The sequence below is a fragment of the Oxyura jamaicensis genome, chromosome 2, assembly GCF_011077185.1.
Source record: "Oxyura jamaicensis isolate SHBP4307 breed ruddy duck chromosome 2, BPBGC_Ojam_1.0, whole genome shotgun sequence".
In the NCBI taxonomy this organism is placed as follows: domain Eukaryota; kingdom Metazoa; phylum Chordata; class Aves; order Anseriformes; family Anatidae; genus Oxyura; species Oxyura jamaicensis.
This window is the reverse complement of record NC_048894.1, coordinates 85,443,015-85,466,742: the sequence shown is the minus strand read 5'-3', so window position 1 is coordinate 85,466,742 and position 23,728 is coordinate 85,443,015. Positions and strand designations below refer to the sequence as shown.

The following is a 23,728-nucleotide window of genomic DNA, read 5'->3' as shown; positions in this document are numbered from 1 at the left end:
TATATAAAAACACGCAGTCCTTACGTGCCTTACACGCGTGGGGGTAAGCAACACAGCCGCACAACAACAGGCGGGTGCACAGGAACACGCGTGGGCGCACTCAGGCTTCCACGCAGCCCCTGCACACCCACGTTAGACGTGCACCGGGCACACGCAGCCACCACGGCAGCACCACGCGTGTACGGGGGGCTGCGGCACCGGCAGGCGGCGGGTGCCGGGGGAGGGGGGGGTCACGGAACAAAGGGGCGGGGGGCGCGGAGCCCCCGCCCTCCCCGGCCCGGGGGGAGGCGCCGGGAGGGGGTGCGGCGGGGACCGGCCCCCGGGGGAAGGGGGGCGCCGGGGGTGGGGGCGAGCCGGGAGGTGCCGAGGGAGCCATCTGCGGCACGGGGAGAGCCCGCCCTGCGCCGGGGGGCTCTGCGTGGCGCTTCTCTATTTCATACATATATATTTAATTTCTTTATATATTTTTTTATATTTTTTTTTCCTCCCGTTTTGCCGTGGTGATGCCCCCGGCGTAGCGAGGGGAGGGCGGCGTTGGAGCGGCGGCCGCACGTCCCCCCCCCCACCCCCCCACCCCAGCGGCAGCGCCGGCGCCTCGCTGCCCGCCGCCCCTGCAGCACCGGGGGCTCGCCGTGCTCCCCCCCTTCCTCCTCCTCCCCGCGGCCACCGGCAGCCCGGCGGGGGCTCCTCGAGGATAAAGAGCCTCCTCCCTCGGCGAGGAAAAAAAAATTAAAATATTAAGAGGGAGGAGGGAGAAGGGAGCCGCGCACAACATGGCCACTCTGCTGCGGAAAATCGGTCTGATTCGGCTGCACAGCCGGGACACGGAGGACCCCAAGCACCACCACCACCACCACCACCACCGCGGCAGCAGCGGGCAGCAGGGCTCCTCGCTGCGGGGCCGGGGCGGCCAGAAGAACAGCAGCAACAAGCCCCAGCCGCAGGGCCCCCCCCCCCGCCGGCGGCAGCAGCAGCAGCAGCAGCGAGAGCAGCCCCGGGGGCCGCAAGGACAAGAAGGCGAGCGGCAGGGAGAAGCCCCGGGAGGCGGCCAGGGAGCCCGCGGCCGGCAAGGAGGCGGCCCAGCAGCAGCAGCAGCAGCACGGGGGCGGCCGGCACGGCTCCGGCTCGGGCTCCGGCTCCTCCGGCTCCGGGGCCGGCTCCGGGCCGGTGGCGCCGCCGTCGGGGCCCGGCCCGCTGGCACCCGCGGGCCGGCAGCAGCACTGCACGCAGGTGCGGAGCCGTCGTCTGATGAAGGAGCTGCAGGACATCGCCCGGCTGAGCGACCGCTTCATCTCGGTGGAGCTGGTGGACGAGAGCCTCTTCGACTGGAACGTGAAGCTGCACCAGGTGGACAAGGACTCGGTGCTGTGGCAGGACATGAAGGAGACCAACACGGAGTACATCCTGCTCAACCTCACCTTCCCCGACAACTTCCCCTTCTCGCCGCCCTTCATGAGGGTGCTGAGCCCGCGCCTGGAGAACGGCTACGTCCTCGACGGCGGAGCCATCTGCATGGAGCTGCTCACCCCCCGCGGCTGGTCCAGCGCCTACACGGTGGAGGCCGTCATGAGGCAGTTCGCGGCCAGCCTGGTCAAGGGGCAGGTAGGGGGGACGCGGGTCCCACCGCGCGTGTGGGGCGCGGGTGTCTGCGCAGCCCTGAGGATGGCGACCCCAAAGGGTGGTGGGTCCAACCTTGGCCAGGACCAGGCGAGAGGTTCCCCTCGAGGAACCCGTGTCGCTGGTGGGCAGGAAGGGGAGCATCTTTCGCTCCCGGGGCCCTTCTCAGCATAGCAGAGGTGCAGGGCAGCACGGAGGGGCGAGGAGCAGAGGCAGTCATCATGCCCCTCTGCTTGGCCTGGTGGCATGTGGCACCGAGACAAGACACAGGGTCCCAAAGCAATAGGGGCTCAGGATTGGAGTCCTCCACCTCCTGCCCTTCTCCAGCTGGTTGGCCATACTTGCCATGCTTCATGGCCACTCCATGCTTCATGGCTTCCACGCTTGCTGGCCTCCTCGGTGAAGTCCAGCCGCTGGCGCAGAGCACAACGCCGGAGCTGCTGCCCCCAGATCTTTGTCCGGTGCTGTCCTCTGCAGTGGCCCCAGAGGTCACACCTGGAGCTGCTGTGGCGGAGTTGTGCCAGCCTAAAATGCCCCTGCCCAGAAGGACCACCTAATTCGGGGTGCCTCTGCAGCGACAGCAGCTGGACGGATCCAGCCAGCTCCTCTCCCCTCTGGAGGAGGTTCCTGGTTTCCCCGGCAGAGGATCTTGCCTGCTTCCCAGCTGAATCAACATGTTTTATTTGTATTTTCTTTCTCTCCTGCAGAATATCCTTAGAAGTATTTCATAAAGACGTTTTTAATAAGTAGGTAAATACTGCTGGCTAAATTCCTAACCCGTCCTTCGTCGTGGTCATTGTAGTGGGCAGTGTACACATGGCTGTGGCGGGGTGGTTTTTTTGCTGCTCACTTCATGAATGCCCTTGAGCCCAGTGGGCATGCACAGCTCCTCGTCTGTCACTGAATGATGCCGAGTAACTTCTTAAATTCATATCTCGGTGAGGATGGGAAGGAGTAAATAATAACATGTTATTCATTTGTTTGAAAAGGTTACTCCTCTTTGCTTCTGTGGAACTGCTTGCATGAACAGGAGTAAAAGACTCAGTTTACCTTAACACAGAAATTTTGGTTATGTAATGGACTCATTTGTAAGTGTGTTTTCATTCTCCCTTGTTTCATTTGGGCCTACCACCTTTTTTTTTTTTTTTTTTTTTTAATCAGATAGTATTTTCCTCTGCGTTTCATTTGAAGAGGAATAGGTCAAGTTCCCTAGGTCACCTTGGGATATAAAAAACCTACCAGAAAAAAAAGCCTTAATTTACATTGAGCCATAGGTATACTGAAGTTCTGTAGCTACTTTTAACATGTCAAGCAATGTGGTAACCCATCTTATTATAGTGATTATGTTTCTCATTATTTTAAACAAGGATTTAGAAGGACAATACTAAATTCTGTCTGTTTTGTTGAAGGCTTAGGTTAAGGTTTACTGAGATCATAAAATGACTCAGTAAAGAAAACCACTAAATTATTAGATAAGTAACAAATATATAGCTTTTTAATCTGTATTTTTTTGCCTAATCCCCTTAAGAGTTTTTCCACAAGGTATAGTAGTTTCTGATAACACAGGATATTTATGAGTGCACCATTAGTAGGCACATGTAATAAACAAGAGTTTCAATAACATTCCTCCTGAAGTTTAAGATGTTAATTATAAAAAAGAGAATGCTTGCAGGATAAAATAAAAGTCTAAAACAAATTGCTGCTAGTAACATAGTAGCTAAGTAGCTATAATGTGCGCTTCAAAGTCTGCGTGCGTGCATTCTAAACTGAAACGTTAATAGGTAATATTAACAATAAATTTAATTTCTCGTTACAGATGTGTAATCTGTGATGGGCTGCCACTCTGTAATCGTAGCCAGGCTCTGTGTAATGGGAGCCACATTTCTGTAATCACACTCTGGTTATGTAATCTTGATTCAATTGCATAATACGGCTCAAAATACAGCAGGCACTCCTGGATCCCCATTTCATTTTGTATTTTAAAGGTAATATGCTCTGGGCTGTATTTTTTTTTTTTTAATGAAAGTACAGCTGAAAAAAATGTCAGAAGTGGGGGTATTGCATTTTCCTGAGCTGCAGAGCTGGTTTTGGATAACTTTTGTCATGCTGTGGGTAGCCTCACTGGCTGCAGTGACTGTTCCTGAACAAATGGCAATGGCTTAAATTGGGGTAGTTGTTTAATTTCTGAATTAAAAATTAATGGTAACTGAGGGAGGGTGCAGCCCAGCTCACGCTACAGTTCAGGGAAACTGTCCTCAGAGGCGGCTCTGCAGCGTGGGTCCCACCGGGAGCATGGGGGAATGGGGACCTTCAAGAGAAATGTCACCCAGTCATAGGGCGGTGATTTAGCATGAAATCATCGTAAATACTTGAGCCTGTGACACATCCAAGAGTACGTGTCTGTAATACAAACGCAGATGTGAGTAGGCAGGACTGAACTTTCCAGCAGCTTACATTTATCCTTTTGACAGTTTGAATGATAAAACTAAGGTGGTTGATTTCATTCACTGTTTCTTATCAGTGCTGTTTTTCATTGCTAACTACTAAGTTGCTGATCTGTGCTGGGTTTTAGTTCCTTGGAGAAAACTGCAGCACTTCTTGGGATATTATTTTGTTGACCTATGTAGCCTATGTAACCTTTTTTTTTCTTTTTTTTGACAAAGTGATCAAAAAGCTAATGAGGCTAACACTGTAAGTATACTTTGGGGCAATCAAGAATTCTTGGCAAATTCAGATTTTTCAATAGATTTCACAGACCTTTTAGCAGAGCAACAGAAAAATTGAGAGAATTCATTCCGATACTTCTCTAGTGAAACATCTGATTCAGGACTGTAGGAAGACTTAAGTGCACAACAAAGAAGTTAATAGCTGGCACTTCCCTACTTTTCAGCATTGTACTTGAAGCATTAGGTCCCAGTTCCCAGAGCCGAGCAGGAATTTTGACTCAGGCATGTCTCCCAGGGGCTGGATTTTAAAGTAGGATAGATGTTTCTCCAGGTTCCCTAAGCAGGAGCCATACACCTTAGGTGGCCTTGCTTGAGCTGTGTCCTACATGGTGGGATACAGAGGTCCATTGGCCCAGCAAATATTTTGTGTTTCTATCCATGCCCTTGTTTCCTATCAGAAACTTTGTATTGCATTTTTAGATAGCTTTTGTCTTGAAAAAATAGTTTAGATGAAAGAGAAACAATTTCTGTTTGAATGAAACAATTCAGCAACCCCAAACTAAGCTTTTTCTTCAGCTTTAAAGAGAGAAAAAAAATGTTAATTAACAAACAAGTTGGGGTTTGTTTGGTTGGTTGCTTCAGCTATTCAGCTGAAAAAGTCAATTATTCACACAGCCCTAGTCAGTATCTTGAGGGGAATTCTCAGTACATCAAAGGCCTAAGATTGTTTATCTGTCTGGAATCCAGAATCTTATTTTACAAACTTGGTGTTGCCCTTATCTCAACTTCAGCCTTGGTTTTGAGGGGGTGATGTTGTGCTGCTCGCTGGCCTCCACCGTCATGGCCAGAAGCTCGGCTGGTTTCCGCCCACGGCGAGGTGGCCATCGGCCACTGCCGAGCTGGGATTTAACCCAAGGAAATGCTCACCTGGGGCGATGCTGAGGAAATAATTTGAACGTCAGATGCTTGCTGTTCTGGAGGCAGCTGTTCAGCACCGCCCGTGTCTACCTGCTCACATGAGCTATGGGATGTGCCCACTCTGCGTAATGCCCCGCAGCAGTGTGCTTTAAAGCTGCTTATTACCAGTTTGGTATTTCAGAGGGGGGCTTAAAAAAGCATCGGTTTCCTGATAACACTACTGTTGCCATGATCACACCAACAACATCAATGGCTGGGTGAAGGCCGTGGGAGCAGCGCCAGTCATATGAGAGCGGTGAAGAAGAGGGAGGTGGGTTGTGATGCACGTGGCTGAGGCCTGCATCAGTCTCTGAGGGAACAGCCCCGCATTTGGAGACAGATGATATGGTCCCAAATGAAAAACAGATTTTGTTCTGAAGGGGAAGAGGATTTTCAGTCCTTTAATACACTAAACCAAACATTCGCACTTTGTATTTGGAAGAAAAAGATACCGCAGCGTGGGTGATGTTAGAAGGCAGTTGGAAAAATGAGATAAATCCACGTTGTTTCTCTCTAGAGAGAGAGAATTGGACATTGGTTTAGTAGAAGCTTAACAGAACATACATCTAAGTATGCTGTCGAAATAGTATATCATGAATTGCTCACTTTTTTTTTGAGAACAACTAACACAGATCTATATGATGCCTTGAGGACTTTGGGCCTAGGCTAGCAACTGATCAGTAGCTGCCTTGTCCTCCTTTTTATGAGTTCCTCACTCTCTCCATGGAGACTGAGGACAGGACTACCAGACAGCGGTAGCTGTCAGGTGACTGACAACTCTGCAGATTATCTTATGGAAAAAGTTCTTTGTGTTGAGGAAAATATGCCCTCATCCTTCCTGTGAACAGAAAAAGCATACAGGTTTTGTCAGGATGTACTAAAGTAGGAATGGGGAACCCCTAGTCGTTGAGTACACTTTCTGGTGTGGGATTCTACATATATAATGATTTAAATCAAAGTCAAAACATATTTTGTGATTAAGATTTAATTCCTATAGCAAAATTTAGTGAAATCAAATAAAAGTTATTTATTTGTGCATAGCGCTGTCATCAGTTGCATTGTAACGTTAGAAGTACCTCAGTGTAAGCCTCTCAGTTTGCTCCAAGAGAGATGTGCTTTGTATGAAAATCAGCTCGATCTGCATTTCCATTTTAAAAATACTGGTATCGCAGCTGACTTCTAGCAGATTGAAACAGGAGAAACGGGCTTATTTTATGAAAAAGATATACAGAACATAGCTGTTAAGCATAGACTAAATTAGTCCCTCTTCATCCTTTCAAACAAAAGTATGAGTGAGCAGATAGCAGATGGGACCTTGCATGGTGTCTGGGAGGTCAGCAGGCTGCAGGTCTTTCAGATATGTATAGCAGAAATTAACTGCAAATCCATGAGCTTTTCTACTCCAGACACTCAGTTTGAGGACTGTAGCCATGAATAAATCAGCTAATCTCAAATGCTGCAGAAAGGTATAGAGAACTCAATGGCCTCTAAATTGTTTAGGGCCATAAGGCTTCCATATTAGGGCCTTAAAAATTAAACCTGGCTTGCTTTTAGCTTTCCATTTGTTGCCTGAGCAAATGATGCCAGTTATTATCAAGGGAAGAAATGTTGCCTTCGGTCCATGACTAAAAACACATTGACTCATATACAAATATTACAGAGGAGACAAAGAATATTTTGTAGGGTTTGTTCCCCATAAAAAGATATAAATGTTGGGCTTAAGAGGTAACAAAGGATATTGTTTAGTACAGAGAAAAATCAAATATATTGGCCGTCTAAGATTTCTCTTTTATTGCAATTGAGAAATGTAGATTTTCAAGCTGCAGTCTAAGCAGGAACATACATATTTGCCATGTTGAGGTGCTGTGAATGATGAATGGGCTGGAAAAAACATTGTTCATGTGTACTCTGATATATTGCAGTTCTGACTATAGACTGTATTATTATGCAAATATATTCTACTGAGAGAAATGAAGACACAGGGATTCCGACTCGTTGAAGTAGGAGGTTGCTTTAATTCTTTTAAAAAGCAGAAGGAACATAATCTCCATTTTACCCCTTGAAAGTGTAGAAAGGAAAAAATTTAGAGCTTTTAAAATACACGCAGCTATCATCCTTAATGTTAACATAGTCAACAAATAAGTAACATCACTGAATTGAAACAGACCACTTATCTTAAAACATGCTTTTATGGCAAGTGGGACTAATTCTTCTGTGCAATACTTGGCTGATCTCCTAAATCAGAACTTAAAAGAATTGCCGCTTTGGATCATAACAAAATTGAATTTGCTCAAAAGAGCAAAATTCTTCCTTAAGCTGTAGAAGAAGTCCTCATTTACTTTAGTGAAAGTATTCAAATAGAGTGAACTGTAGCATTTGTGCGTTTTGTCAAATCTTTGTGTAAGAATCATGTTTTTTTTTAAAATGCTGAAAGCCTAGTCCCTGAGGGGTGACATGGTGTTCTCATGGAGGATTAACCAAAGCAACCTACTTTCTGTTGTGAGGAAGATTTACTCTTCATTATACAGGCTAGGCTTGAAAATATGCAGATTTCCTAGCATCTACAGAGTGCCCAGTGATTTCCATGCGTGACTGGAGACCTCCAGATCAAAGATCTGTAACTCCACAACAGTTCTGGTCCTCATACAGTGGGAGTCTTATTGTCAGGCATGATCCAAGGCATGTCCCCTGGGCGGGCATCTGTTGCCACAAAGTGGAACATCAGTTAAGTGACTTAATAGTAGCAGCATTTCTTTTTTTTTCCCATCTAAGCTGCTTTGGGCTGATGAGAGACTGAATATCTCTTTCCCTGACACATTCAGCCCTTCACATTCAGTTTCCAGTTTACAAATTATCTTCTGCAATTGTCAAAAAAGGTAATGCTGACATTAGGCACCAGGGGGGATGTGAGGATGGAAGGATTGCCAGGTGCAATTACTCCGCAGTTAAACAGGGAGAACTTCAGAGGCTGTGGTGATTATGCTGTCTGAACGGCTCAAAATACATGTTAAATTTAACGTGCGCAGGCTCCAGTCGTCTGACTTGTAAATTGAATGCCGGGTTTCTGTTGAGTACCGTCGTACTATTGAGAAGTGTGAGGCCCGGGGCTACCCTGACACCTGGTTCGGCCATATGCTACAGACTCGTTTCTAGAGGGTGCTGAACGCTCCTCACGGCAGTCTTTAACTCTGGCCGAAAATGGTGGTAATTGAATAGGTTTGGGGGGTTACAGGACAAGCTGCATGGGACGGTGCATGAAAGCCTAAGTTAGGGAGAAAGGTGCTTGTTTTGATGAACATAAATTTGCACTGCATATTGGTGTGCACAAAGCAGGTAAGCGGGCACCATACTTAAGGTACCCATGTGGTTCCTGTCCTGAAATAGGATCAAGGAGCCAGTCTAATTTGCCCTATTCCAGTTAAAAGCCAAACTGAGGAGCAGTGCATCAGGCATGCTTGTGTGCCAGATGTGTGCCACATGCCTTCCTCCTGCACATGCAGTCAGCCCTTGGAAAATGTATTTTTTATTTTTTATTTTTATCTGCTATCTGGTTTTGTGAGTGTTGTTAAAATTGAGGATCCTCATTGATTTCACTCTCTTCTGCACGGCTCTTTGGAAGCCCCAGGGCTTCTGCAGTGACTCCTTGGTAGAGTTACAAATCAGTAACAATCCCAAATCTGTATGCAAAGATGAGTGAAAATAAACCTGAGGAAGGAAGAGTAAGCCTGCATTATGAAATGGCCTGGAGCTCAGATGTTTCTCATAGTTAGGTTTTATGAGCTGTAGAATGACTAGATGTTTCTCCTGTTTCTAGGTTTGTGTTATAAATGGTAACAAGATGACAGTTGCAGTAAGAAATTTAGAGCTCATTTTTTGAGTGTGTGCTCATAAAAAAATACGAAAGCATCACAAAGAAGAGGAAATTGATGTTAATTAATTTGGTCAAATTTTCTATACATTTCTATAAATGACAAAGTTTCTGTTATTTTGACAAAATTAAGTATTTCTATAAAATATACTGAGGAATGAAGCGTTTTCCCCACAGTTACGCGGGAAAAAAAAAAAAAAAAAAAAAAAAAAGGTTAATAATTTCAATTCCTAATTAGAGCACTTAAGAGGAGGAGTAGTGATCCAAACCTAGCATCCAGGTTTTGCTGCTGACTTTGGGTGCAGCCATGCTGACTTTGGGTGCATATCTTCTCTATAGTCTTCTTTCCTGCTTGTGAAGTACAGATAATCTTTCTTTCAAAGGTGATATGAGGATACATGCTTAAAGCAAGCGCTTAAAGAAATGGGAGCTCTATGATTAAGATGTCCATGTGCATCAGTACGAAACATATCACAGTCAAGAGATAGACACGTTTGCATAAATAGCAGAAGAAAAAGCACACCAGCTTGTGGCACTAAGCCTGCCGAACTTGGTCTTATATCAGTTAAATGTTCCCAGAGGTAGTCAGATTTTTACTTTTTAAATTTTATTTTTATTTTTATTTTTTTGTTGTGGTGAAACTTTGGGAAATGTGGAGATAGACACTGCTGTCTGGGCTGTGGTTCCCTTGTCCATAGCACCTGTCATAAAGGTGCTTTGCTTTGCTTTGCCTTGCTCTGTTTTGAGTTGCTTTGCTTTGCAGCCGTGGCAGCGTTCAACTTGGGTAACTTCAGGTTTATGATGTGGAGGAGCTGTGGGCTAATGCAAGGAGGGGCTGTCATGGATCCAGCCCTGTCGCTTGGACCAGACAGTCAATAACTGTGCTGGTACCTGATAGCACAGAGAGGTACTCTGAGAGCTCAGCAGAAAACTGACATAGAAAATGACCCTTCTCCATCTAGTTTAGCAGGTACCATGTGATGGTAGGGCTTTCTCTTAATGGAAGCCCACCATTAGCCTGATTTTACTCACGTTGTGACTTCGTGGCTGGAGGCATGTTCCACAGATGTGGTTGGCTGTCAAGGTTTTCTTGTTCTGTTGCTAAAGCAGTTTGACCCATCCTTAAGATGCACAAACAAAGTTTTTTAACCCTCAGCTGTACTGAAGCTGGGCTGCTGACTGTGCTGGTTTCAGGGAAAGACAGGGAGGGAGGAGTGGCAGAGTGCTCTGTAGCAGCCCAACAGGGGTTAGGGCTGTAGGTGTTCTCACATTGATTAAAAGCTACTTGCACCAGACAAGTGAGTGTTAATAATTACTCCGCTGGAACACAGTTTCTTTTTCCTTGTCAAAGAACAGGCACATTCCCAAAAGGAGAAGTTTATAGCATGTTTTAAAGCTGGAACTTGCTGAGTTTCCACTTCTTTGTATGGACTATTCATAAAACAGAGGTTAAAAAAGACAAGGAGATACTGCTTCAGAAATTACACATTTGAGGGAAAACATCACATTTTTAATTCACTTATGCTGCGACATTAACAATATTTATCTGCATCATTTTCAGTACTGCTTTTTTTAGCTATAGGTAATACTTATCTACCGTGCAGTATAAATTGTATGCAGTTTCTGAGACACAATTAACTGTGCCTCATCAGTATATGAAGAAAAAACTTAAACCTTTCTGTATATATATATACATATATATATAAACCCATATAAGTGTGTATATTACACTCTTAACAGTGATGTTATGGCACATTGTACTCATGGCACTGAGAATGTGACAGTAGCTCACTTTAGCTTTTTTTTTTTTTCTTTTTTTTGCTTTTGAACGCTTCTCTAAAGCCAGTGGAAATGTTTTGCTCTGAGAACTTGCTTAAATATTCTACAATAGGACTGATCCGGGACCTAAGCGTTGTATTCTTCTGTTACTTATCTGAAAATATTTGACTGTGTTTGCACAATATGTGGCTTTGCACAGTTGAGGCCCAAGGCCATTAGTCACAGGCACATCAGTGGAACATTTTACCTGCCAGAGCCTCACACTGTGCTCCAGCTCTCCAAAAAATCTGTGTTTTTGCATTGTCTGTGGACGACGAGACAACAGACCTGGGATGCGAGCACATCATTCCTGTCCTCGAAGGGATCACCACAGATGCACTGTGAGGCACAGTGACTTCCTACAGCCTTTTGAGTACTTGTCTAAACCTTTGCTCATTTTCTGTCTCTCAGCATTTACGTGGAAGTAGGTCACTACAGCCTGCTCTTTCTGGGCATGGAAAGCTGTGGCATGGCACAGCCCTTCAAGAGGTAAAGGGAGAAAATGAAATTTTCCCCATGCACCCTTGTGCTGACTTGAACACAGAGACCACGTTTAGCCCCATGTGCAGAAGGCAGGTATGGTTTCACCTTGGAAGACCAGTCATGAGTTATTTGCATATCCAGGATTAATGAAGGGAATTCGGGGCTGAGGTGTGTGTGATAAGACTGGTGTTAACAATATGAAGGCCTGTCTGCTTCTGATTCTATTAGGTGTGTACTGCTTGTGATGAATAAACTTCTTGTTAACCAGGCCAGAAAAAAAAAAAAAAAAGAAGTCTGGATGTGCCTGAAGGGTCTGCTGTGGCACCTCAGGGATGTGTAGCACAGGGGTGCTACAGAATAACCTCAGTTATATAGGGGCTGAGGGCTGCATACGATGAATCTCTGAAAAATGTGGAGGCTACCATGGTGGCATCACTGAGATGTAGAAAAGCTCCAAGATTTGCCCATGATGGTCTGTAAATTTGATTGGTGAGCCGTATGTGAGGCCTACCTCAGGTCTTCTGCTGAATATGGAGGGAGGGAGCAGTCCTTCAGTATGGCCAGGGTCCTGCGAAGGTGGCCTGCAGCACCTGGCAGTTACCAGCGTACAGACTGGATCCTTACCAGCTGTTGAGTCACAAAATTGGTGAGCTTGGGCAAAGTGTAGACGGGTGACATTCAAAACTAGGCACCGTAGGAGCAGAAGTTATAAGGAGGCTCAGTGCAGCACGTCCTCCCGCATTTCAGCATGGCTGTGTAAACCAGTTGGATGCTGTGTCATTACTTCCACCTTTCATATGTTTCTAGCTTGTTAAAATTATATCTTGGTAAGCACATGCAGTTACAGCAGATGGTAAAATCTGAAATGTTCTCTTCAATTCTTTATTTTAATTAGGTTTTCAGTTATCCCTTTATGAAAAGCTCCCTATGAATGTCTGAAAGTATTGCAAGCATTTAAATAAGCTCCTGGTGCGACTACTCAGAGCTAAAGTCAAAATTAATATATTTATGAAAGGATTTCTGGGGTTTTCTCTGTTGTTTTAAATCTTTTGTGGAATGTGCTCATCTTCTTCAGATACCGGTTTGATGTCTTTTCTTGATTTGGTGTTGGACACATCAAAACATTGGCATGCGAATGCTCTGTGTGTCTTGCCACAACAGTAGTGACATGAATGGTTTGGAAACTAGTCAAAATGCAGTTGTGTGCAATTGACCTATGGCCAGTACTGTATTTGCATACTGTATTTACCATATTTTTCATATTTACAATATACAGCAGCTCGTAGTCTCCAGACCAGAGTTAAAATGACTATATGTTTTAGTAGCAGTCTGAAAACAAACTCTAGTCATAGCTGGTAGCAGTGCCCATTAAAATGTTTGTTTGACACTATTTTATAGCCATACACAAAATGCCGTTTTTAGTTAAACTTGGGAAGAGTTTTGTATGAATGGCAAAAAGCTGTAATTCGTTAGCACAGTTGATACCACTATAGAGCTGACATGAAATCATCTGAATTGTTTTGACTGAAATTTCACCCATCCTTCTTTTTACCTCAGATTTATTTGAGGCACCAGAAACTGAGATTTTCAATCCACAAGGTTAAATTTTATCCAAATTATAAACACCTGGCAGGGTATTGGTTAATAAGAGACAGTGCTAGCAATACCACTTACAATTTCTGTATAAATACACAGAAATAAGTAGACTGCATCTAGTAGAATTAGGTGGTCTTTGATGGCACAGTTTGCATACAACCTGCGTATGGTACCTGTTACATTATTAATAAGTATGAGAATAAATTCATGGAGCAATGCTCATTTCATCTGTTGTAACTCCAGTAACATTTTAGGTGGCATGATATTCACTGTGTAATTCTAACACCAAAGAATTCTTACTTTCCTTATTTCAAAGCAGCAAGTAGTTGACACTGAATATGAGTGGTGGCTGTTCTGAGTGCAAGGATCCTATATCTAGGTACAGATAAGTATTAATATTTTGCTAAAACTGAGGAAGACATAGATCATCATCCTATGCTAGGTGTTATGCAGACAATTCAGAAAGGTATAAAAGCCAAAAAATCTTCTATGTAAGACAAGAGATGGCAAATGGACCTCATCCATAAATTAAATGCTAGAGCAGATTTATATTTATATTTACATTCAAAAGTATTTCATTGGTGAGATTTTGAGGATGTAATTTCCTGTGCTGATTTCATCTTCTGTTGCACTTTGCTTTATCTTTTCCTATATTTCTCTAAGTATGCTTCCAACAGAAGCATGGATGAGGAAGAAAATAGAAAACATGCTTTGTAATAACAAGAATACTATTGCAGGATATAGAATTTAATTATTCAGTGGGGACGCGGTGTGTGTGCAGCACCCAACAGGAACAGCAATTTTCCAGGGACGAGCAGCATTAGAAGTAGCACACAGGAGATTTTTAAAATGTTACCTAGTTTTATTTAATTATTCCTTTTGTCAAAATTAAAAAGGATCTCTTTCTAAGAAAACTTCTTTTCAGGGTTAAATGAGTATCTTTCAGACCATCCTTGTTTGTGAAATACTAATTGCCAGATTAGTGTGGGGATAGCGAAGTTGTCTTACTGTTCAGTCTGGTACAAGAATATTTAAAGAGAAATTATGCTGAATATGCTCACAGTTTATAAGTGGGGAATAGGAAGAAAAGGGAGAAAGAGCGTCCAAAGGTAAAATAGCTATTTTTGAGAAAACCAAGGGCAGCTCGAATAAATGGAGCGTGGAATTAAAGGCCGCTCTTAATCTTAAATTCCCTGAAAGAGAAGTCAAACCACACAGAAAAGGGACTTTTTAAAACAGGAATAAAAAACAGCTTTTTTATGTCCCATGTCTAGTTTTGTTACAATAATAGTGGTGCTGAACAGAAAAGCATATCTGTGCAATATTGTGACAGCTTTCTACAATGAAATGATTTGTCCACACTGCAGGGGAATCTTACTCATTTTACTGTGTAAAAATAACTTTGTTGCTCTGAAGACAGAGTTTGTTGTTTTCCCCTTTTTTATTTTTTTTTTCTCCACATTGGTAATAATTTTCTCAGGATTAATTGTTGCGTGTAATTAAGAATGACAATTTTCATTTTGAATTCCAAATTGGCAGCAAAATATAGGAAGCAAAAAATGTGACCCGATGCATCCTTTTGAGCAAAAGAGTGCAAAAAATCAGAAGGTGCTAACTTGTTTCTTAATAATTGTAACATGGTACTGTGGTGTCTGCTCATGAAGTACCACTTAATACAACAAAGTGCAGTCTGTCAAAAAGTTACAAAAATTATTGCACTCGTGATTTTATTAAATGTCTGTTTTGTGACAAACCTAATAGGCAGAAATACTGTAAAGAGTATTAGCGCTGCAGAATGGAATAAATCTGCAGCTGTATTTCTTTCTTGTGTCTTCTGTTACTTGGTAATTGACGTGGACCAATGTGCAAACTAAGGTGGGCTATTAATAACTGACTAAATGTCTGTGTTGCCAAACGAGGATTTGAAATTTTATACTGATGTTCGTTTGGAGGTAATATTTAATGGCAAAGTAATAGAGGTGCAGTATGTGTAGATGCGTATCTTTTCATGTATTGTCGAGCCAGCTTGTCACAAGGGGGTAGTAAACAAGGTAGATTTTTCATATGTAGGTTGGAAGCAAGCATGTTTTGAGGTGCTTTTAGGATGTGCCAGGGCTATTCATTTCTGACAGTTGAGAGGAGAGGAAGAAAAATGAAGCGTGCTTGGTGGGAAGGGCGTATTTTGTAGTGCCATTCTCCTTTAGCACCAGGGCAGCCCCTTCCTCTCCTGTGGCTGGGAAGGGCCACGGGGCCCCACCTTGCAAAGGCTCCCTGCCTGCTTAGGGCTGCCCCTCTGACCTCATGGGGCTGCGTGGGGGTTTGCAGGCAGAGCACTGCAGGCTGAGCACCCTGCGTTTGTCTGAGTGGGTATGAGAAGAGCAGCGAGCCCCATGGCAGCAGCAGGGTGCTGCTGCATGCAGGGCAACCTGCCAGCACAGGGGTTCATCGCGAAGAAGCAGACAGCAGATTACTGTCTTTCCCCCCCTCCCCCCCCTTTACTCCATTACCATTTTTAATCATCTCTAAGATCATCTTTGTCCGCCTCAGTTTGGGAACAGTGCTTTCTGGTATCTGCAAGCGAATACCCGGTGGGTGGAGGTGTTGAAAACTTAAGCTGCGGTTTCCAGCTGCGTATATTCACATGCTTAATGTTTTCTTTTTTGTTTGGTGCAGGGCCGTATCTGCAGAAAAGCTGGCAAATCAAAAAAGTCGTTCAGTCGAAAGGAAGCTGAAGCAACATTTAAGAGTTTGGTGAAGACCCATGAAAAGTATGGGTGGGTCACTCCGCCCGTCTCTGATGGCTGATGTTAGCAACCTGCACTTGACAAAAATGCTGAACAAAAGTACTGTGACATCTCCTCAGTGCTGTACACCGCCCATCCTTTTCTACTTCAGCTTCAGTTACATACCATGAATGTCAAGGAGACATCTAAGTTATTTATGAACAGATGTGTTTACAGAGGGAGAGGAAAAAAAAGATGCTGTTTAGGATTATGTTTCAAGACTGGAGAATGGTCGTCATTGAAGTCACTTGAGCGGATGTTGAGATTGCATCATTTGCCCCCATACAGCCCACATTGTCTTCAGCTTCTTTCCATGACAGCAGCACCAAACAGCAGTATTGGAAAGTCTATCCATTACTGCTCAGTTCATTTAAATGTAAATGAAACAGTTAATATTTAATAGGGAAGCAGTGCATTGCAGGTACATGTTTGCTGTGCTGTTTATCTTTGTCTCCTAGCAGGTCAACATAACTTGAAGATTTGTCTTTATGTGGAACTGTGGTCTGCTGTGACTAAATTTAGACCTCATTTGTGCTCAATATATGACCTTTAATTCATAAATGAAACCGGAATTAAAATGATGAAAGGTCCTAGTGTTGACAAATTATTAAGTGGAATCACCCAACCGGTTACAATGTGCTATCTATGCTGATATTGTGATGTGCTGTTCAGAAATAAACCAGTGCAGTTAGCTGAAGGTTAGGTGGTTTTTTTAACACATCCATGCCAGGGCTTGAAGTGGTTGGTGGTAGCAGAAGCATTATTACCCTGTCAGTACCTTCTGCGGTCGCATGTGGCCCCTCAGTTCTTCAAAACGGCAAAACAAACAAGTGGAAATGGACAAAGCAACCTTAAAAATTATCTGCTTAATTTTGAAATGATATGCCAGTAACAGAGTAAAACATTTTCAAAGCAAATGAAACATGGTTTGTAAGATGATTTGCATGACTGGATTTTTCTTTTTTCTTTCTACTCAGTAGACATTGTATGTACTTAGAGCCCAGTATCTGAGAAAACCCACTGATGTATATAAATGTCCTATTATTTAATCATTAAGATTTAAGTTTTCTGGTAAACAAATGGAAAAAGTTTCTAAGGGACTCCATAAAAGCTGAAGGTAATGTTTAGAATGGTATAAGGAAAGCATTAAAAAATGTGGATTCCAAATGGAAAATCGTATTGGACACATGCTGAATAAAATCACCAGTATCGTTTTCGTTGCCTCAAGGATTCCATCATTTTGGCCAACTTTTGTATTCAAAGAAATAGATTTCCTACTGTGAAATCCAATACATATATCTGTTGTGGCAGTATGTTAATTGCAAGCAGGACAGTACCATTTGTAAGATCCTAATTTGGTGGGGGAAAAAGTGTGAGCTTGAAAACACTTTCCATTATATCTCTAACGCAAGACTACATCAAAGTGGTTGACCAGTTTCTAGATGTGTGGACTGTGCAGACAGGTCGGGGGCTTAGAGTTTGATTTACAGCAACACACAACAGAGAAGACCAAAGAGTAACGAAGAACGAAGGAACCGGAGCACAAATGAAGAAGTAGCAGAGCAGATTTTCACGCAGCAGTGGTGCAAACACTGCTCAGTTTATCTGCTTTGCCCATGTAGCTGTTTGTCAGCTAGATGAAGAGAAAAACATTCGGCTTGCAGCGAAACGGCTATTCAGGTCAGAGCCACTCAGTCTTGTGAACATAGCTGGTTTCTCACGCTTTTCCCTCATCTCCTTCATCTGCCTCTTCTTTCGCCTGAGACCATTTCTGATACCCTCCTGGCGTGCCTTATCTCAGTTATAACTGGAAATGCTTTTTACGATACATGCGCACAGGTCTTGCTGTGATTTATCCCACCCTGTTGTGTACTCTGAGACAATGCTGCAATTCAGTGTCTATATACTTTCCCTCTCAGGCTGTCACTTCTGTGCATCCAGCAGCAGAATGTATCCTTTGAGAGAGGGACAGCATTTCAAATCATGTAGTTGCTCCTTTTTATGAACACTTTTTGCTATCTGTTAGGAAAGAGAAAACTGTTATGTTTAGTTTGGCATCAAATAATTTGCAATCCCTAGGGGGAGTTCCTGAAAACATGTAGAGGGACATACAGCGCTGGAAAGCATAGGGTTTGTTATTTCCCTTCTGAAAAGCTCTTCCCTCGTCAGCACAGTAAAATGCTGTTAAAAGCAATGTGAAGGTGTGGTAAATCCTGGGGTGGGGGGAGAGGGAATATTTCTTTCTCTGCCGTTTTTCAACCTGTCTCTTTTTTTTTCCTGTCAGTGGGTTATTTTAAATCTTCCTGAGAACCATATCTTTAATATTTAATTAAAGGGTTAGCTAAAAGGAAGGTAGTGGGTGGATTGCTACCACTTTCCTCAAACCTACTTATTATGTATCTTCTTAAGTGTGCTTTAAATAGTTATAGCAAACATCATTGCTAAAAATCACAGTTGCTTTCTGGCTGTAGGAGGTTCTCTGTATCACTCAGAGTCTTGGAGCTGTAGGAGAGGCAAATCAAAAAAATCTGGAGTGCTTTGAAGCTGTAGCAGAAGGGGAGCAGAGCACATGTGATAAGCTACAGCAACAAATAGTCCAAGGAAAAAAAGAAGCAAAAGTACACTGCATGAACTAGGTCGGGATGAAGTTCCTGCCACACCAAAAATAAAAATGCTCTTATTGAAGAGACAGCTTATAGCAGCAGCAGCCTGTGCTAGAGGGGAGTGCAGTAAAAAAGGGGACAGCGGGAAGCGTTAGAAGCATTATGCTTCTGACCAGGGAGGAAGGGAGATTGGTGAGAACATAGTTAATTAAGAGATTTAGAAAGAGGGTTGATCTATTTTAAGAGAAATTAGTACATTGTTATTGTCTAGCTGTATCAGTAGCTTATACCTCATGAGCCTAAAAAAGTCAGTGAGAGCATCAGGAGAGGAGAGGTGTATGAGAGAAAGGAAGGGAGCAAGACCTAAGAGACCAAAATAGTTTGGCCAGTCTTTCTCAGAGGTCCACAATATCAAAGCGGGAGGGTGAGGGGGAGAAGGGAAAGGGGAGGATTTCTTCTGCTTGCAGTAAATGTCAATATTCCATCTTTATTCAGTCCAAAAACTTCACAGGGCTTCTTGTAGACTCAGCAGTCAACACGGGTCCTCCAGTTCTCATTAGAGCCATGTACTCAGGAATATTATTTTCCATTTGCTGCCCCCAGAACAGATGATTAATTTGAAAGTAGGATCTGTGGAGGTGTTAAGTTGTATTAGGAAGTTGCTTCCTGGCTTTTAGAATATGCCCTTTTGGAGAAGCTTCTATAAGTCTGGAAAAACTACTCAACGCTGACATTGAATAAAGAAAGCTTATGGTAAAGGAAGGAAGCTGTCTCTGAATATCTAAACACCGAAGGTTCTCCACAGAGAACAGAGCTGATGATTTATGAGAGAGCACGTTGCTGTGACATTAGAAGTTGGTCCTAAAAACTCTTAAAAGCAAAAAATCAGCACTCAGAGACCTCTTGAACTTGCCTTATTTTCTCTCCCAAAGGCAAAGTATCTCCTTCATTCCAACCTGCACTTCAGTCCCAAGTCCAAAGAAAGCTAATAAGTGTGGCCTGTTTATTTTGAGCTATAACACCATGTCATATAAAAAAGGTTCAATTCATTCTCCTTCTCCAAAGCAGTAAATAAGATCCTAAAACAGAGCTTCTTGTATAAAAGGCAGGGTTGGGACAAAGCCTTTCTAGCATACCATATCCATGTGATATGACTGTGTAATATATATGGTTTTAGAAAACTCATTTAGAAAGACATTTGAAGTCACAGTTGCCAAGCAGTGATCACTCTCACGGCCACTACCCCGACGCATGTGGACTTTGCATTCCACCAGAACTTATAGTACAGAAGAAATCAGTCTTGATATGCTGGCTATACAGAGAAAATATTGTAGAACTAATTGGCATTTGGGATTTAAATCTCTGTTTTTTTCTTTGCCACATTTTACTCATCTTTCAAGATGGGTGAGCACAGCCATAGTGTCTTGGTCTGACACTCGCATTAAAGCCAGCATGGTTATTTGCATGACTCCAGTGAGACGGTTGGCTGTGAGCACACTTCTCTTGTCCAGCAGGGTTTTGGAGGGTTGCTGCCTTCCATCTGAATGCCTGGGTATGGAGCTTTGCTGGAGTACTGAGGATATATTTTTTAGTAATACATGGGCAGGTGTGATGCACGCTTAGGGGTCTGAAAGTTTATCTGATTTACATGGGGAAACGCTTGCATAGTCAGGGTGAAAGGTTTGTCTCCTTCATGTGGTGAGTGAGTGCTGGTGAAGAAGATTATCCTAAAGTGCACAATGAATTATACCAACAGAATTAAGTAGGCCAACCAGCCAGTACAATGTAATTTTCCAGTTATCTATCCCCCCATCCCTGACAAGCACACACCAATATTAAATGGTTTCTACTGCCCACACCACAGTTCAGAAGATGATAGCCAGTAGAGGCCCTGAAGAAAAGCTCCTGGATATGTACCTTCTCCAGCCTTTTCAGCTGGGGGAACAAGCCTCTGAGCTTGTCTAGGCAATGTGCATCCTGCCTCGTATCCATATACCGATCTTGCAACCATGCATATATTAGCTGGACTGAGTCAAAGTGCTCAGTACATTTCTGACCTGGGTTCAGATTTGCAGAGCAGATGGGTTACTAAATATGCACTGAAGGGTTTTGTGCAAGTTAGCGACACATTTAAAGTTTTGCTTTGCTCGCTCTGAAGAATAAAGCGGCTCTCAAACTAGGTCTGAGGACAAATAGGTTGAAAGTGAGTCAGCTGCTATTATCAGCACAACTACACCAGAGAGGTGGTTTCATTTGGAACAGGAAAGGCTAGAGGTGAGGTACTGCCACAAGAGCAGCCAGGAGGACACTGCAAGAAGGTATAAAGACTTTTTCCCTCACTGTATTATTGACTCTTTAATTGCAGCCACTTAAACTTATGTTACTCTACTTTGTAAATTTCACTCTCCTCTTTAAATCACTTCCAAATTTCACTAATATGCTAAGGGAATCTTAAAACAAGTCATGTAAATTGACATTTAAAACCTGCCTTTCATTCTAGAAGCATGCAAATGCCATGCTGACACCTGTCAAATTTCACCGACAGCTTCCTCACACTAGCAAGTCTTGGACAAATCAGTGATGACGGTAGTTAGCACAAAAATAGAAACTGTAATTTGGATGTTTGAATTGGTCTTTTCCCTGATTGCTTTGTCTTTCAGTTTGATTGACTTCAGAACAGAATGTCAAGATAACAGCAGTGAAACTGCCATAGTGTTATTTGTTTATTTATAACAGTTCCTTTTGTTCATACTGCTAAATAAGGTGGTGATAAATATTCATTGAAGTTGTGTTTCACCAAATGGGAATTCAGAGATAACTCCTCACATTCTGAAAACTTTGCATCTTATACATAGTGTTTGCCACCACACTTAGCATGCATTGTCTTATGTTGTCAAATATTCTTGTGTTTTCTTACTCGCTGACCTCGTGTGTTTTAAATTGCTTTGGTTTACTAACATAAATATTTGAAGTGTGTCTCAGGTTCTCTCCGCAAAATCAATGAAATGTAACTGAACCAAATCTAATTGTCTGTGTGATTTAGAGGAGTTCTTCACTTGCCATTTTCATTAAAAAGGTTTGTAGACTTTTGCCAAAGGTTCCCCTTCTGAAGTTTCTCAACACAACCAAGACTTTGAATTCAGAACAAAAATCCATACTCTCAGGAATTAGCATGCATCTTGGGAACGAAAGCAGACCAGCCTCAAAAAAAAAAAAACACATTTCTTCATTTATATCAGCATCCTTTAGCTGTGAGACTGTGTGATAACAGTACAAACTCAGGTAATGCCTCATACTGGGCATAATTTTTGTTATTAAATATAATTATTACATAAATATAATTTTATAATATACTAAAAGAACTTATGAGAATCCCACCAGACTGGGAGGAATGATCAATACTGTAGAAGGCAAGGCTCACTCCAGAGGGACCTGAACAAGCTGAAGGAGCAGGCCAACAGGAACTTTGTGAAATTTGACAACAGGAGCTAAGTCTTGTACTTTGAATGGAGCCACCCAATTGATCAGTGCAGGTTAAGGACTCTCTGGCTAGATCACAGTTCTGCCAAAAAAGACATGGACAGCAGGGATCAAGGGATCAATGGTGTGCCCTTGTGTTAATGAAGGTTAGTCACACACTGGGCTGCATTGGCAAGAGAAAAAACAAATGGTCAAGCGAAGGGATTCTTTTCTTCTGATCATCACTTGTGATGAGAAATCTGGAGTATTGTGTCCAGTTTTGACCCCTACTCCCAAAACAAGACAGTATTTGACAAACTGGAAGGAATCCAGTGGAGGGGCACCAAGATGGTTGGAGGTCTGAAGCGTAAGATGTGTGGGAAGAAGCTGAGAGCAAGTTCTGCTCAGTCTGGAAAGAGAAGGCCGAGGGGAGTCTGACTGCAGCCCTCCACTGCCTAGAAAGGGATTGCAGAGAAGATGGAGCCATCTTTTCTGAGATGAAGAACAGAAGAGCAAGCAGCAGCAGATGCAAGTTGCATCAAGCAAGGTTATAGCTGGATGGAGGGAACATCCTCTTCACCACACGAGCAGTTAAGCACCAGAGTAAGTTGCCCAGAAGTAATGGGATCTCCACCCTGGGAGATTTCTGGGAGTCAGCTCGACAATGCCCTGAGTAACCTGACGCAGCTTTAAATTTAGCCCTGCTTAAAGCAGGAGCTTGGACTAGGGATCTCCAAAGGTTCCTTCCAAACGAAATGTTTCTGTGATTCTGTAATACTATTAATATTATTAAGTTTGCTATTCAGAGGCACTGAATAGCAAATAAATAGCAATGGCAATATTAAATAAATTATATAATTATAAAAAATAAGCAATACTAAATTAAATAATATTAAATAAATAGCGATGTTAAATAGCAAATAAACAAATTTAATGGCCAAAAATATGCCTGTCCCAATATGTGAAGCTCCACCTGATCCATAAAGCTGCTAACTATGCAACTTCAGTCACTTCCAGGAGGCTGCTTTCATTATTTACAACTCACTGAATTAAATGATTATAATAATGAGAAGTAGCATTTTCCATCCTGTTATGTTTGAGAAATAATTTGTGTCAACCATAATCAAAACCACAGCTGAGTATAAATGAAAGGAACCTGAAAACTTGCATACAAGCAAATTCAGAAATTAATTACACTGGCACGAATGAAAGGAAAACACCTGGTGATTCGTGAATTGCCACATTAGCACATTCAAGCTGCAGAAGTACTTCATGCTATGTGGCCTTTGATGGGTAGAAGTTTGGAAGGAAGGTAAACGGGCAGAAGATGGCGCATGCAGTATCGCAGCACCAGAAGATGGGCCAGCTCCTTCTGGTCCCCATGTCCTCTCAGTTATCCAGAAGAAAATCAAAGCAGCAGAACTCTTCTACCTTCTTCACAGGGGAGACAAACCTCCAGCAAGGACCAGCTGTTCATGGCTCAGTACCAACCAATTTTTAGTGTAAACCACCCCCTCCCAGGTAACCCATGCTCTAACATAATTGTGTAGGTGCAGTTGTATAACCTCGTGCAAACACCTGTTGAAGGTGTCCCTGGATTAAGCCTAGTTAGCAGAGCCACACTGAAATTTTTCCATACATACAACAGCTACCAGTCCACAGTTAGAAATATTTTCATATAAATATGTATTTTGAGAGAACTCTCAGTTCTTTTTTTCCCTGAAGCACTTTAAGCTTAACAGGTTTTTCATGCTGTCTCTTTGCCTACAATGCAAGATTGAAAAATATCTCCCTCAGCAGAGAGAATACAAATGAAAGCATGTAGAGCAAACCTGGTGCTTACAGATGGCATCTCCTGTGGGAAAATTCTCTAAATTC

At 43.0% G+C, this 23,728-nt stretch overlaps 1 protein-coding gene across 1 annotated transcript; it reads left to right on the top strand.

Moving 5' to 3' along the window:
• The first annotated feature begins 351 nt into the window (after nucleotides 1–351).
• UBE2QL1 (ubiquitin conjugating enzyme E2 Q family like 1) lies at nucleotides 352–17,004 on the top strand. Its single transcript, XM_035318058.1, has 3 exons — nucleotides 352–940; nucleotides 981–1,602; nucleotides 15,679–17,004. The coding sequence occupies exons 1-3, from the start codon at nucleotides 774–776 to the stop codon at nucleotides 15,808–15,810; spliced, it is 921 nt and encodes a 306-aa protein (XP_035173949.1). The 5' UTR covers nucleotides 352–773; the 3' UTR covers nucleotides 15,811–17,004.
• Nucleotides 17,005–23,728: the final 6,724 nt, after the last annotated feature.